General features: G+C 47.7%; 1 protein-coding gene across 2 annotated transcripts in view; it reads right to left on the minus strand.

Annotated features, from left to right (window-relative positions):
• TANGO6 (transport and golgi organization 6 homolog) overlaps positions 1–14,689 on the minus strand; it is a 1,470,654-nt gene that overhangs the window by 1,035,695 nt on the left and 420,270 nt on the right. For both annotated transcript variants that reach the window (XM_069635546.1, XM_069635547.1), the window contains one exon: positions 9,947–10,029. In XM_069635546.1, the coding sequence (XP_069491647.1) occupies positions 9,947–10,029 (83 nt within the window). The remainder of the gene's footprint in view (positions 1–9,946; positions 10,030–14,689) is intronic.

Consider the following 14,689-nt stretch of genomic DNA (forward strand, 5'->3'; position numbering starts at 1 on the left):
GAGGCTGGTAAGTAAGCAGCATGGTCTGCCGCAGGTAAGTCCACCCAAGCACCTTCACACCAATGATGAGCCCGGCGCTTCCAGTGCCGGGACCGATGCTTCTGATGAGCCTGGTGCCACCGGCGCCAGGACAAGATCCAAAAGGTCCCTGTGGGGACCGGCTGGTGCCTAGGATTAGGGTTAGGGGCCTGCTTCCAAGGACGTTGGGCTGATCCTGGCTCCTTCGAAGCAGTGATCATGACAGTATCCCCCCTCAAGGCCCCTCCTAAGTGTGTCTTCCCCGGGGGCTTTGGCTTGTCGGGGTGATTCAGATGGAATCTCTTGACCAGACGAGGTGCGTGGACATGTTCTGAGGGTTCCCAAGACCTTTCCTGGGGACCGTATCCTTTCCAATCAACCAGATAGTATAATTTAGACCTGGAGATTTTGGAGTCTAGGATGTTCTTTACTTCGAATTCGAGTTCTCCGTCTACCAAAACGGGTTCTGGGAGTTCAGTCAATCGGGTTTCTGGTTGTACTGGTTTTAATAAGGAGACATGGAATACTGGATGTATTTTCATATGCGTAGGTAATTCCAATTTGGCAGCCACCGGATTGATTATGGCAGATATGAGGTAGGGTCCAAGGTATCTCGGAATGAAGGTACAGGGTCCTTTTAAAGGCAGGTGCTTAGTGGATAACCAGACCTGATCTCCTACAGCGTAGTGAGGGGCCTCTTTACGGTGCCGATCGGCTGCTTTTTTTAATTGAGCTTTAGCTCTTTGCAGATGGGCAGTGGCTTCCTTAAAAGCACAGGTGATCTCCAAATGCAAGTGATCCACAGCAGGTGCTTCAATTTCTTGGGGACGATCCAGGTTGGAGGTTCTAGGATGGTGTCCGTATAATAGGAAAAAAGGAGTCTTCCCGGTTCCAGAATGAGTCGAATTGTTGTAAGCGTATTCAGCGATCCAAAGAATGTCCTTCCAGGGGTTTTCTGTTTGTTGGAGCATGCAACGTAGATATTGTTCTAGTGTCTGTTTGTCCTTTCGGTTTGTCCGTCAGTTTGGGGATGGTGACTGGTCGAAAGTCTTACATCAACTTGGGCTAGACGACAGCAACTGCGCCAGAAGTGGGAGATGAATTGACTTCCCCTATCGGAGACTAAAACCGAAGGAAAACCGTGTAGGCGAACGATGTTTGCCAAGAATTCCCGGGCCAATACTGAGGCTGAAGGCAGACCCTTCAGGGGTATGAAGTGAGCCATCTTGGAGAACAGATCCACGACTACTAAGATGGTAGTATACCCCAAGCATGGAGGTAAGTTCGTGATAAAATCCATGGACAGGGTATGCCATGGACAGGGAGGGATGTCAAGTGGCTGTAATAGGCCGGCTGGTTTCTGCTTTTGACTTTTATTCTGGGCACACACACACCGCAGGAGATTACAAAGTCTCTAATATCCTTTTTCCACGATGGCCACCAGAAATGTCTTTTAATCTTTTCCATGGTTTTGGTAATGCCAGGGTGCCCCTCCATTAGAGAATCGTGATAACAGGAGATTACTTGTTTTTGTAGTTTCTCACAGGGCAAGTGCAATCGTCCTCGGAAATATGGTAGGTCTTGATCTACTGAGAATTCTTTTCCCTTTAATTGCCAGTCCTGCAAATCGGTCGGAGTTAGAAGTGATTTAACCGTGGTCTTGATGTCTTCAAAAGATTGAGTGCTGACCAAACCCAAAATCCTTTGTTCTGGGATTATGGGTATTGGATCTGGGTTGATCAAATGTTCATCTACTCCCATCCGGGAGAGGGCATCCGCTTTTCCGTTCTTACTACCTGGTCGATAAGTAATTATAAAGTCAAATTCTGCTAGAAACAGAGCCCAGCGAAGCTGTCTGGAAGACTGAGCTTTGGCTGTCTTTAGATATTGTAAATTGCGGTGGTCAGTCATTACGGTGACTGTGTGTCTGGCTCCTAGAAGATAATGCCGCCAGGCTTTAAAGGCCGATCTGATGGCCAAAAGTTCCTTGTCTGTAATTGAATAGTTGATCTCAGGAGGCGAAAACTTGCGGGACCAAAAGGCAACCGGATGTAGTTGGTTTGTGACCGAATCTCTTTGTGATAACACTGCCCCCATAGCAAGACTAGAAGCATCCGTTTCCATGATGTAAGGAAGTTCTGGGCGAGGATGTTTTAAAACAGGTGCAGAAATGAATTTAGCTTTTAAGTCTTGAAAAGCTTGTTCTGCTTCAGAAGACCACTCAAAACGTTTGTTCTTTTTCAACAGAGCGGTGATGGGCTGGACTATCCGAGAAAATTCAGGAATGAATCTGCGGTAAAAGTTAGCGAATCCTAACATGCTTTGAACTCCTTTTACAGAGGTTGGTGATGGCCACTTGATAATTGCATCAACTTTCTTTGAATCCATATGGACTCCGTTAGGTGACAATATGAATCCCAGGAACTCGACTTCCGTTACGTTGAAAACGCATTTCTCAAGCTTAGCAAAAAGATTATGTTGACGCAATCTCTCGAGAACCTTTTTAACGTGTCTCTGATGTTCTTCTTCAGATGATGAATAGACGAGGATGTCGTCAATGTAGACAACTACACACACGTCTATGAGTTCTCTAAGGACATCGTTCATAAAATATTGGACAGCAGCAGGAGCATTACACAGTCCAAAGGGCATCACTTGATATTCGAATAGCCCGTACTTGGTGCGGAAGGCCGTTTTCCATTCATCGCACTCTTTTATCCGTACCAAGTGGTAGGCTCCTCTGAGATCCAGCTTTGTGTATATACATGCATCTTTGACTTGGTCCAGGAGTTCAGGGATCAAAGGTAACGGGTATCTGTTTTTAACAGTGATCTGATTCAGGGCGCGGTAATCTATGCAAGTCCTAAGGTCTCCTTCCTTTTTCGGAACGAAGAACAAAGCCGATGAAGCTGGAAATTTTGAAGGACGGATAAACCCGTTAGCTAGGTATTGGTCCAGGTACTGTCTGAGGTGAAGGTTCTCTGGCTAGGTGAGGGCATAGATCCTGCTGCAAGGAGGAGTTGTTCCAGGTATCAGATCTATTTGACAGTCGTAAGACCTATGAGGAGGTAGGGTGTTAGCTTGATCCTTCCGGAAGACGTCTTGGAACTCCTGGTATTCGGGAGGTAATTTGAGAATCTCCTCAGAAGAGATCGCCGCCAGTGAAACATCAGGCCGAGGATAACAAGTGGTAAAACACTCTGGAAACTGAACCGTCTTTGCTCGCCAATCGATCTGAGGATTGTGCTTCTCTAACCAAGGGATCCCCAGAATGATCTGGAACTGAGGGGCCTTGATTACATCGAACACTATTCTCTCCCGGTGTCCATCGTGACTCACTAGCGTCACTTCTTGGGTGGCATGCGTTACTGGTCCGGAGGCTATCTTTGTGCCATCCACAGTAGTGATGACGTCTTTTACTGCCTTAGGGACAAGGGGTAGATTCATCCTTGATACCATTTCACGGTCCACATAATTACCGATTGCTCCGCTGTCAATGTAAGATTCAATTGCATGCAAACGATCCGGACGTTCAGGACTAATGAGGACCATGGGTATCACGAAATGCGAGGTCACGGGACAGATCTTAACGCTCGGCAAGAGGACCTCTACTCTTGTCGGGCGAGGTCGTTTCCCTGCTCTGAATTTGTGGTACAGGTATCCGCGGCTCCTACAGTCTTCTTAGCTGGTTTCACTGGACAGTCCCGAAGAAAGTGTCCTGAGTTTCCGCAATAGAGGCATAATTGCAGCTGCCTTCTTCTTTCCCGCTCTTTCGGGGTTAAATGTCCTCTCATGCCCCCTATTTGCATGGGTTCCACAGTGTCAGCTCCCTTATTCGAGGTCTGTGGTTTAGAAAACACACGGGTATCAAATCTGGAACGATCTGCCTTCCTGTTTTGTAGTCTATGGTCCAATTGGACAGTCAATCTAAGTCAATATAGTCTGAACATTCTTGTGGAGGATTCACAACTTACGCTAGCACATCCTTGAGCTCCCCACGCAGGCCTCTGTAGAAAAGCGTTATTCTCTTGTCCTCGGGCCATTGTGTTTCCACTATGAGTCTATTGAAAGAGGCTATATAAGTCAAGAGGTCTTGGTTACCCTGTCGTAATGAGAGAAGTTCATTGTCCAAGGCCTGCCCTTGTGCATGTCTTGCGAACAGTTTCTCCATGCTGGACTGGAAGGCCTGAAAATCATGTAAAACTGGATCATCCTGGGTGACTAAAGGGATCGACCAATCTGCAGCGCTGCCACTGAGATAAGAAAGCACGAAAGCCACCTTGGCCTGGTCTGTTGGGAATGCAGCTGGTCGACATAAGAAGTGCAGGCGGCACTGGTTGATGAACACTGCGAATTTCTTTGGATCACCAGAAAAGCTTTCGGGCGGAGCCAAGGGCACATTACCGGGCAGATTGATTTGCACTGGATTTGAAGCTGATACAGAAGGATAACTCCCTCCTGGAATGGGCAAAGGTGTCTGTCCTGCCTGCGTTTGTAACAACTGCCTAGCAAGGTCCTCTGTTCGCTCCTTGGAAATTATCAATTCTCTTCTTAGAGAGCTCGTTTCCTGACGAGCTGCATGTACTTCTGCTCTTAATTCCCCAAGCAACTGGGCTAGTTGATCAGTGTCTGAGGTTTCCATTGCGCCTGGGTGGGAGTTTTGTGGTGGGCTTCGCGTTCTGTAACGCTCACCTGATTCTCACGGAGGCGCGGGTCTTGGCAGGAAGGTGTCTGTGACTCGAAAAGTGATGTGCAGGATTCGGTTGGCTTCTGGGGTCGAACCTCTTCGCACTGTGTGTCGAACACGAAGGGTGAGGTTTCTGCAGGTGAAAGAATATGGGGATTAAAGGTCTGGGTTGTTGAATGTCCCTATCGCTCTCTCTCTTCCCAGCTTGTCTGTAGAGCCCCCCTCCCAGGTCAACGTGCTCACCTTAGATAGGTGAATGCTGGGCTCTCCATCTGCATCCAGTGCAGGGTGCCGTTGCCAGTTCCTTCACTGGTGAAACATTGGCCTCTTGACTTCAGAGGATGGTTACCGTCGTTGTCTGCACGACCGGTAAGTTTCTGGACACCTTTTGTCTTTATGGTCTTTTAATGCGTGGCAGTGAAGCGCCTGGAATTACGTAAGTATGGCAAGCGCTCTTACTATCTCTTTCTTTGTCTTTGCAGGCGACGATGCAGAATGAAGAAATCCGGAATGCACAGCGTGCCGGTAAGTATAATAATGCTGTTGTCTTTGCAGGTGAAGATGCGGCGTGAAGAATCCGGAATGCACAGCGTGCCGGTAAGTATAATAATGCTGTTTATCTTTGCAGGTGAAGATGCGGCGTGAAGAATCCGGAATGCACAGCGTGCCGGTAAGTATAATAAATGCTGTTTATCTTTGCAGGCGAAGGTGCAGCGTGAGACACGGCCGCTGCCGATGGATCAGGTGAGTAAGCACTGCGTGTTAAAGTTCGTCTTGCTAACCTGTTGTTTCTGGTCTTTTGCAGGTGCTGATGTTGATCGGGTACAGGAATGGTAAGTATCATTCTTGCAGGTTCAAGATCAAAAGAAGAAAGGCTGGAACAGACTCGGTGAGCATTCTGCTGCAGATGCAGAATAACGCGAAGCACGTTTCATCAATCGGGTGTGGTTTAAATAGCCTTGGAGTGATGAGGCCTCTCCTTCCACGGCCCCGCCTAGGTAAGAAAAGAGTTCCTGCTTCCAGAAGAGTTCCAGTGCTGTATCCAGGGAGTGAGCTGCCCCACCCAGGTAAGAAAGTAGTCCCTGTTCATCGAGGGCTTCTAAGAGGCTGGTAAGTAAGCAGCATGGTCTGCCGCAGGTAAGTCCACCCAAGCACCTTCACACCAATGATGAGCCTGGCGCTTCCAGTGCCGGGACCGATGCTTCTGATGAGCCTGGTGCCACCGGCGCCAGGACAAGGTCCAAAAGGTCCCTGTGGGGACCGGCTGGTGCCTAGGATTAGGGTTAGGGGCCTGCTTCCAAGGACGTTGGGCTGATCCTGGCTCCTTGGAAGCAGTGATCATGACACCTACCTGCACTTAAAAATGTCCAATGCTGGTTGTCCTTAATCTATGTATGTCCACCTATGTATGGTCCCTGGTGACTGTTCTATTTACTCCCCTCCACAACCTGGTCAGGATTTCTGCAAAACCACCCTATTGTAAGAAGCTAACCACTTCCTGTCAAATCATATTTCTTATCTATTGTACATACTTTTCTGATCAAAAGAGCATTGTTTCTCCTGTATACAAATAAATATATCTCTCAGATAAACTGGTTAAAAATATGAAATTTCCATTTTCGTCAAGTGCTGAAACCAGAGGGGGCATTCTGAAGTAGAACAGAGTCTGAAAGAATAGAGGGTTCAACTGAGTTGATTTCAATTGCTTTTCTAAAATAAGTACTACACACAGATCAGCATTGGCTACTCGCTGGTAATTAAATGCAAAAGCTTCATAGCCAATTTTGGTTTTGCTTGCAATGTCACTTTTTCATTTTGGAAGAGCCATTAGCTTTTAATCACTGGATCAAGGTACCTTTGTACTTACAGATTGTTTGCTACTTCAACATAATATGGAGGCCCCTCATAACTAGATTTTTGTGTGGAGGGCAAAATCCATCAGGACTGCACCACGGCAGCACTGCATTTCTCCAGCTCCAATAGGGAGTCCTCATTAGATTAATTGGCAGGACCTGGAGGCTGTATCAACATAGCGGGAGACAGCTCCTGCACATTCCTGTTTGAGGTCGCAAAATTCAGCTCCCGCACGAAGCCCTGCTCTTTGTGTCTACTGCTGTGATGGCACTCAATCCCACAGAGTTGTGCTCCTCTCTTTTTGAAAATTCCATGTCTATCACTGCTGCTCATCTGTAGGCAGAAAGGTTTGTGCTGGTTCCCAGTTTCCCCTGACCAGGGGAACTTACTTGTGGCTAGTACTGCCTGTCTTCACTTGCGTTGCTTCCTTTATGTTCCCCTGGAAAGCCTGTTGGGGAAACAATTCTGTTCCGCTCCTTACTCTGTTATTAGCTTAAAAAAAGCTCATTCTAGGCCGTGCACCGGCACTCTGGTTTCTGTACCTGGCATTACAGAGTATTCACCAGTCATCTTACCCCACCCGCAGCAGTCAGAGGTGCCTGCTTAGCCGGTTCCTCACCCTTTTCCACTCTAGTCTCTGGCTGCATCTCTAGACTGGAGGGTCTTGTGCCTGTAACCGTTAATGGTGTCCCATCCAGGTGAGAAGACGACTTGTGGTCTTGGGAAAGGAAAGCGTTTGGGAACACTGGGGAGAGATAATTAGGGTCGAAATTACCCTTAGTCTCATTACTTTTTCTCCTGCCCACAGCATCATTAACTACCAGCTGCCTCTCCGGACCCTCATTCTGGGACTAAACCAGTCTGGATTCCTGTTCTAGAAACTAGTCTCCATCAACAGACACCAACTTGGAAGGTTACTGCCCATGAGCATTAATGGGACTTTCAGCATCTATTCAAAAGCTTATTGTGGTGCCTGTTGTTCTGGCTCATGCAGGCATTGATTACTGTGCAAAGACTAGCAAGTTATTTCGCAACAAAATATTAGACATTTCTTAATCTCTTTGGAGCCAGTGAAGACTGTGTATAATGTGTGTAACACACTCTAATGTTGTGTGAGAAACCTGAAGGTGTCTCACCCACTAGTCCCCGGGGATCTGTCATCCAGGTGGCCAGGACACGCCCATCGCAATTGAATCCAGTGCAGGAGGATCACCTCGATGGGAGGCGGGGGGGGGGGGGGGGGTCTTCGGGGAGTGGAAGTGGGACAGCGAAGGGTGAGACGCAGTAACCCCTTCCTTATGACACCTTTTCCCCATCCTGCCCAGTAGGATAATTTAGAAACTCTACCCCTCCCACCCTTTTATGATATGGCATTTATAACGCACCTATACACAAGTGTTTCAAGGCGCCCATACACCAGTGTTTTCCAACACAAACACTTTCTCACACAGTGAGCAACAATGGACTAATATCCAAGCAGTTTACCTGACATGTCCCAACGCAAGAGTCAGGCAACTGCCGACAACTACACACACCCAATGTCCCTTTCCTTTCCCAATAGGGATAAAAGGCGGAGCACGAGAGCACACTCTGAGCAAGGCTGAACGCACAAGGAAGCAGCTATTCTAGGATAGCAGTTCAAACGGAGGAGAAAGGTGGCAAGACCTGAAAGGACGTCAAGGAGGGAGTTGCCCTTGCCCTTTTCAACCCAGACCCACAAAGCCTCCGACAAAGGAACCATAAAACCGGGAATTGCAGCTGGTGAATGGTGTGACAGATGTCAGCGGTACATGGAACCCTGCCGCAGTGATAGCCAGTGCATGGAGACACTGTGGCCATCGTGGTACCGTCCTTGACACCAGCGGCAAAAGAAACCTGAACGAGTTCAGCACAGCTGGTGAGTCGGAAGAACCTGATAAGTTGACCGGACTGTGTTAGGCTCAAGATTTTCGTGGCAACATTAAGATTAATAATAGACGGAGGTCTTTTCTTTTGTGAATGAACTTGGTACCAGAGATAGAGTGGTCCGGCGCCACATGGACGCTCATTCGAAAGTATCTAGCTGGTACCCCTCTCCTGAACCAAGAGAAAGTGAAATCACTAAAATATTGAAACTACAAGTGCCAAGAGGCCAAAGGGAAGGCCGACATGAGGTGTCAAGGTGGTCATACAAGGTTCAAGCCAAACCCCTTATACAATCTAAAGTTCTTGACACGTTACAGAAGTTTTGACGATTGTGAAATTGTGAACCCTGGAGGAATCGTGCAACAGGCGTTTGCGCCCGGCTGAGGGGAACGCTGTCGAACTGAAATTTTGTGAAGCCTGCACTTGCCATAGGCTAACAGAGCGACACAGCTAGACAAGATCGCCCCGGAAGTCTCTGTTTAAATTGGCAAGTGCTTTGGGAGGCTGACACTCAAAAGAAGGATCGGAGACCGGCTGAGGAGGAACCAAGGGTGAACCATAATCACCCGACGTGAAGACAGAGAAGGAACTTTTGTTTTGTTGTATTTTGGCATATCAGACAATTTGAAGCAAGAGACTTTGCATGACAAGAAAGTTGGGCACGGAAGGCCCTGATATAGAGAAAAGGAACTGTAAGCTTGTGCCAGAGAAGCCCAGGAGTGTGCTGTTCTCACAAGCCCCACCTTGTGCCATGCTAAAAACGTGGGGAAGGGAGACCCCAGCCATAACATTCTGACTTTTGTGAACACTTCTTTCTTTTCTTGTGAACATTATCCCACACTATTTTGTAGCATAGCGGTAAGGATTGGCAATAGTTTTTTTTTAATTAGTATAGGCCTTTTTTATTTGACTAGACTCCACGAGGACTGTATTATTATTATTATTTGATGGTTGTAGCTTGCTCCCATCTTAGATTTAGGTTTAGATTAGGCGTTTATCTCACTCACTTTACAGTTTAATAAACACCCTTGAACTGTGATCACTTTGTCTTGCTTTGATACCATGCCTTCCTTACAGTTGTCACGTAGACAACTCTTGCGGCCATGTTTTTAACAGTCTGTAATCAGCATGCAAATTGTGGTGTGCTTGCATAGAGCAATTTGCAATAGTCAATTTTAGAACTGATAAAAGCATACTTTGTGGCTAGATGTTCTTGGAGAGAGGTGCAAACAGCTCTCACTGGTTGAATGCAATAAGGACACTACCTGATCACTTGTCCAATGAAGAGTGAAATTAAGAGTCGTGCTAACATTTTGACTTTATGCAACGTATACGGCTATAGCAGATATTAAGTGAAGTCACCGCTTAACAATAAGAGCATGTGTCCCACTACTGCACTCATGCCACAAGTAGAGGAAACTCCAGATACCTAGAATAAGCAAAGGAATAAAAAAAGCATGCTTACATTTCAAGTTAACTTACCTTAAGGATGTCTTCTATACAGTCGGACAGGTTGGACTCATCAACCAATACAGTCTCTGGTGACCAGTCTTCATCTAGAGTATCTAGAGAAGAAGTAAAGGTTCAATTCATGACCATTCAATGTCCTATACTTAAGCCTAAAATTACCTATACACGTCAATACAGTATGAGATCTATAGGGTGCTGCATTAAATGCTCAACTGAAGGACAGAACTGGCAGTGGAAATATTCTTGTTGGAACAGGCAGTCCTATAATTGAACAAGTTACTTCTTACCTTGTAACGTTCTTTCGACGGGATGTTCCTCCGACGTATTCCTCATCTTAGATATCTCCTTCCAGCTCTGCTGGCCTCGGAAAATTTTTTCTCTAGAGGGCGCTGCGTGTCGACGTCCTCCGACAGCCGCCGTATCGACATCAACGTCATCCTGCCTATAAAGGCCGCGCGCAGCGTCCGTTGCTCAGTTCCGTTTTGTAGCCCACAATAATACTTTCTGGACTAACTAATCACCCTGAAGGAGCGTAAGCTGCAACAACAAGGGAAGTAGAACTGCGGGGATGGATGGGAGGGTCGATGAGGAATACGTCGGAGGAACATCCCGTCGAAAGAACGTTACAAGGTAAGAAGTAACTTGTTCTTCGAAGGGATTGTGTCCTCCGACGTATTCCTCATCTTAGATAGGCTCCCATAGCAGTATTCTATTATCGGAGGAGGGAGTACTGACTTCACGCTGTCTTCTATTGATGAATAGAATGCAGTACAGCCCTTCCAAACCTAGTCTCTTGACTGGAGGAGGAATCCAGATTGTAAAAACGTGTAAAGGTATGGACAGACGACCATGTAGCGGCCGCACATATGTCTTTAACCGGCACGCCTCTTTTGAGGGCCGATGAAGCTGCAATACCTCTGGTCGAGTGAGCCCTAAGGTTTTGAGGGGGCTCCTTCCCTGCCAGTTTATAACATTCCAGAATGGCTAGAATGATCTATCTGGAAATGGTCTGCTTAGTTATTGGTAACCCCAGCTTGTGCCCTGTGTAACCTACAAACAGCTGGTCTGCCTGTCTTATCCTGGCTAGTCTACTAATGTAAAAACTTAAAGCCCTCCTAAGGTCTAGCCTATGTAACCTCTCTTCCTCTTTCCCCGGGTGAGGAGGAGGATAGAAAGATGGTAGGGTAATCTTCTGAGTGATATGGAATTCAGAAACCACCTTTGGGAGGAAATTAGGCTTCACTTGCAGGACAACTTTGTCTTTGTGAAATATAGTATGAGGGGGTTTACATGAAAGAGCTTGTAATTCGCTCACCCTTCTAGCAGATGTAAGTGCTATTAATAAAACAGTTGTAAGGGTAAGGAATCTTAACGAACAAGAATGGAGAGGTTCGAAAGGTGTACCCATCAGGAAAGTTAGTACTAAGTTTAAATCCCATAGGGGAACTTGGAATGGTCTTGGGGGATAAACATTGGTTAACCCCTTTAGAAACTGTATTACCAAGGGTAATTTGAAATAGGATGGTTCTTCCGCAGTGCGCTTAAAGATGGATAGCGCTGCGAGATAGCCTTTAATGGTGCCAACTTGAAGGCCTGAATTTGCCAAATATAGTAGGAAGGACAAAATCATTGGTGTACCACATGAAAAAGGGTTGATATTCTGTTCTCTACACCAGCTGCAAAATCTGTTCCAACGGCAGCGGTATAAAGACTTTGTTGCTGGCCTCCTTGCCGAAAGCAACACCTCCATAACATCATCAGGGAGGTCCCAATCCTTGTACCTCAGCCTTTCAGAAGCCAAGCGTGAAGGTTGAGGGTTTTGATGTCTGGATGGAGAACCTGACCTCCCTTCTGTGAGAGTAGGTTCTCTCTGAGTGGAAGTCGAATTGGAGGGCAGATGGACAAGTCTAGAAGGTCCGGGTACCACGTTCTCCTGGCCCAATCCGGGGCAATTATGATCATGGTTCGCCGGAATCTTCTCAACCTCCTGATCATTTGAGGAATGACAGGGACCGGTGGGAACGCGTACAGAAGCGGAAACTCCCAGTCCACTATGAACGCGTCTCCCAGAGCTCCTCTCGGGGGAAATTCCCTTGAGCAGAACAGGTTGCATTTCCTGTTTAGGCTGGTGGCGAACAGATCTACCTGAGGGGTTCCCCAAAGGGCGAAGATCTCTAGAAGGACTTCCTGAGCTAGCTCCCACTCGTGGGAGACTGTGTTCTGCCTGCTCAGAGCGTCGGCTGTCAAGTTCTTCTCTCCGGCTAGGTGAACTGCCGATAGAGAGATTCCTTCTTGGATTGCCCAAAACCAGAGCTGCATCGCCTCTCTGCACAGGGGTAGTGATCCTACGCCTCTTCTTTTGTTGAGGTAATGCATGGCCACCGTGTTGTCCGTCATTATCAGGACGTTCTTCCCTTGTACAGCTGGCAGGAACGCCTTCAGCGCAAGTCTGATGGCTCTCAGCTCTAACAGGTTGATGTGTAGTCTGGACTCCGATGGAGACCAACGACCGCTGATGGTCAAGTCGTTGGCGTGGGCTCCCCACCCCGTGAGTGAGGCATCCGTGACTACTGTTATCTCCGGCCAGGGTTGCCAAAACTGTTCTCCCTTCAGAATGTTCTCCCGACAGGCCCACCACTGAAGATCTCGAGCCACCCTGCCGGGAACATGAAGAAGATCTGTCATTCTCCCTGAGAATTGTGACCACTGAGTCCTCAGTGCCCACTGGAGGGATCTCATTCTCAGGCGAGCCTCTGGCACTAGGAAAATGCAGGATGCCATGAGGCCTAGCAACCTCAAAAAGTCGAAGGCTGGGAGACGTTGGGCATGCTGGAACTTGGTAACCATCTGTAGAATATCTTGAGCCCTCACCTCTGGTGGCGAGGCTTTTCCCAGGGAAGTATCCAGGATCACTCCTATGAACTGGAGTCTCTGCGATGGTATCATTTGCGACTTCTTTAAATTGAGGGAGAAGCCCAGTCTGTGAAGGAAGTGGCACACGTGATTTAGCTGGATCTGAGCTTGTTCCGGAGAAACAGCCCTGATCAACCAATCGTTCAGGTAGGGGTAGACGTGAATCCCTTCCCTCCTTAGACTTGCAGCCACTACCGACATTAACTTGGTGAAGACCCTCGGGTCGGAGGTCAGCCCAAATGGCAGCACTCGAAATTGATAGTGAGAGTTGCCAATTGCGAACCTCAGGTATTTCCTGTGTTTGAGATGGATAGGCACATGGAAATAAGCGTCCTGAAGGTCCAGAGATACCAACCAGTCCTGGAACTGAAGGGCCTGGAGGATCTGAGAAAGAGTGACCATCTTGAATTTGTCTTTTCTGAGGAATTTGTTCAATTCTCGCAAGTCCAAGATGGGTCTCATTCCTCCGTCTTTCTTTGGAATGAGAAAGTAAGGGGAGTACCAGCCCTTGTTCCTCTCCGCTACAGGTACCGGTTCTATGGCACCTTTCTCTAGCAGGTCCAAAACTTCCTGCAAGAGGAGCGGATCTGGAGCTTTCTGAGAGCTGATCCCCGGTGGATGACTCTGAGGTATTCGTAGGAAAGGCAGGCAGTAACCTTGGGCAACTGTTTCCAATGCCCAAGCATCTGACGTGATAGCCTGCCATACCGTCAGATGTTGAGTCAACCTGCCTCCTAGAGGTGTCCTGTGAGGGAAGTCCTCAGAGTGGTTTTGGGGCGGCTGATGCAGATGCTGATGGTAAAGAGGCACCTGCTGTTGCTGCGGCTGTTGAATATCTACCCCGTCCACCTCGGGTAGTTCTTCTTTGACCCCTTTGAGCCGGTCGTCCTCTACCTCTTCCGAATGCGGAGTAAAAGCGAAAGGACTTGCCCCTCGCAGAGGTTCCTGTGGGACGAAAAGGAGTCTGACGGATTGCAGCTCCTAGGGATTTTGCTGCTGCTTTTGAAGTTTTTCTAAACTGTCAACCGCCTTTTTCCCGAACAAAGAAGAGCCATCGAATGGCATGTTCAAGAGCCTGGCTAGCACATCTGGGGCAAAACCCGACTTTCTCAACCAAGCGAATCTCCTGGTTGATGTACTTGCCGCCATTGCTCTGCTGATACTGTCAGCCGAATCAATGCCCGTCTGGAGGGATTCGCACATAGCGTCTTTACCGTCCTGTATAATATTCAGGAACGCATCCCTTTCTTCTCCCTCCGGGATGCAGTCAGCCGCTGTAGAAGCACACTCCCAAAGTGTATGGCTGAACCTAGCAAGGGTGCAAGTAGCATTAACAGATTTTAACGCCATGCTACATGCTGAAAAGACTTTCTTTGCCATAGTATCATATTTTTTATCGTCCCTGTCCTGTGGGACGGTAGGATAAGCCGTCTTCACATCGGTAGAGGATGCTGCCTGTACCACCAGACTTTCTGGGGATGGGTGTTTAGATAAAAACTCTGGGTCTGTCAAAGATACCCTGTACTTTGTAGACAGTTTTTTATTTACTGCTGGTACTACATCTGGGGTTTCCCAGTTTGTCATGATCTTTCTCTGAAGAGCTTTATGAAAAGGCACCACCGGATCCTCCTGTGGGCCCTTGTCAAGAATATCCGTGAGGTCATCTTGTTGGAAAGATTGTGAAGGTGCAGACCACCCCATGAACTCTGTAATTCTGGCCATTAAGGCTCTGTAAGGGGTTTCAGCATGCTCCCCCGGGTCTGGCTTAGCAAACTCCACCTCAGGGGAAGTGTCTAACCCACTTGCCTCATGTAAAGAATCATGAAGATCCTTTAATCTGCG

The sequence above is a fragment of the Ambystoma mexicanum genome, chromosome 1q (assembly GCF_040938575.1).
Source record: "Ambystoma mexicanum isolate Mex_15411 chromosome 1q, UKY_AmexF1_1, whole genome shotgun sequence".
Lineage (NCBI taxonomy): Eukaryota > Metazoa > Chordata > Amphibia > Caudata > Ambystomatidae > Ambystoma > Ambystoma mexicanum.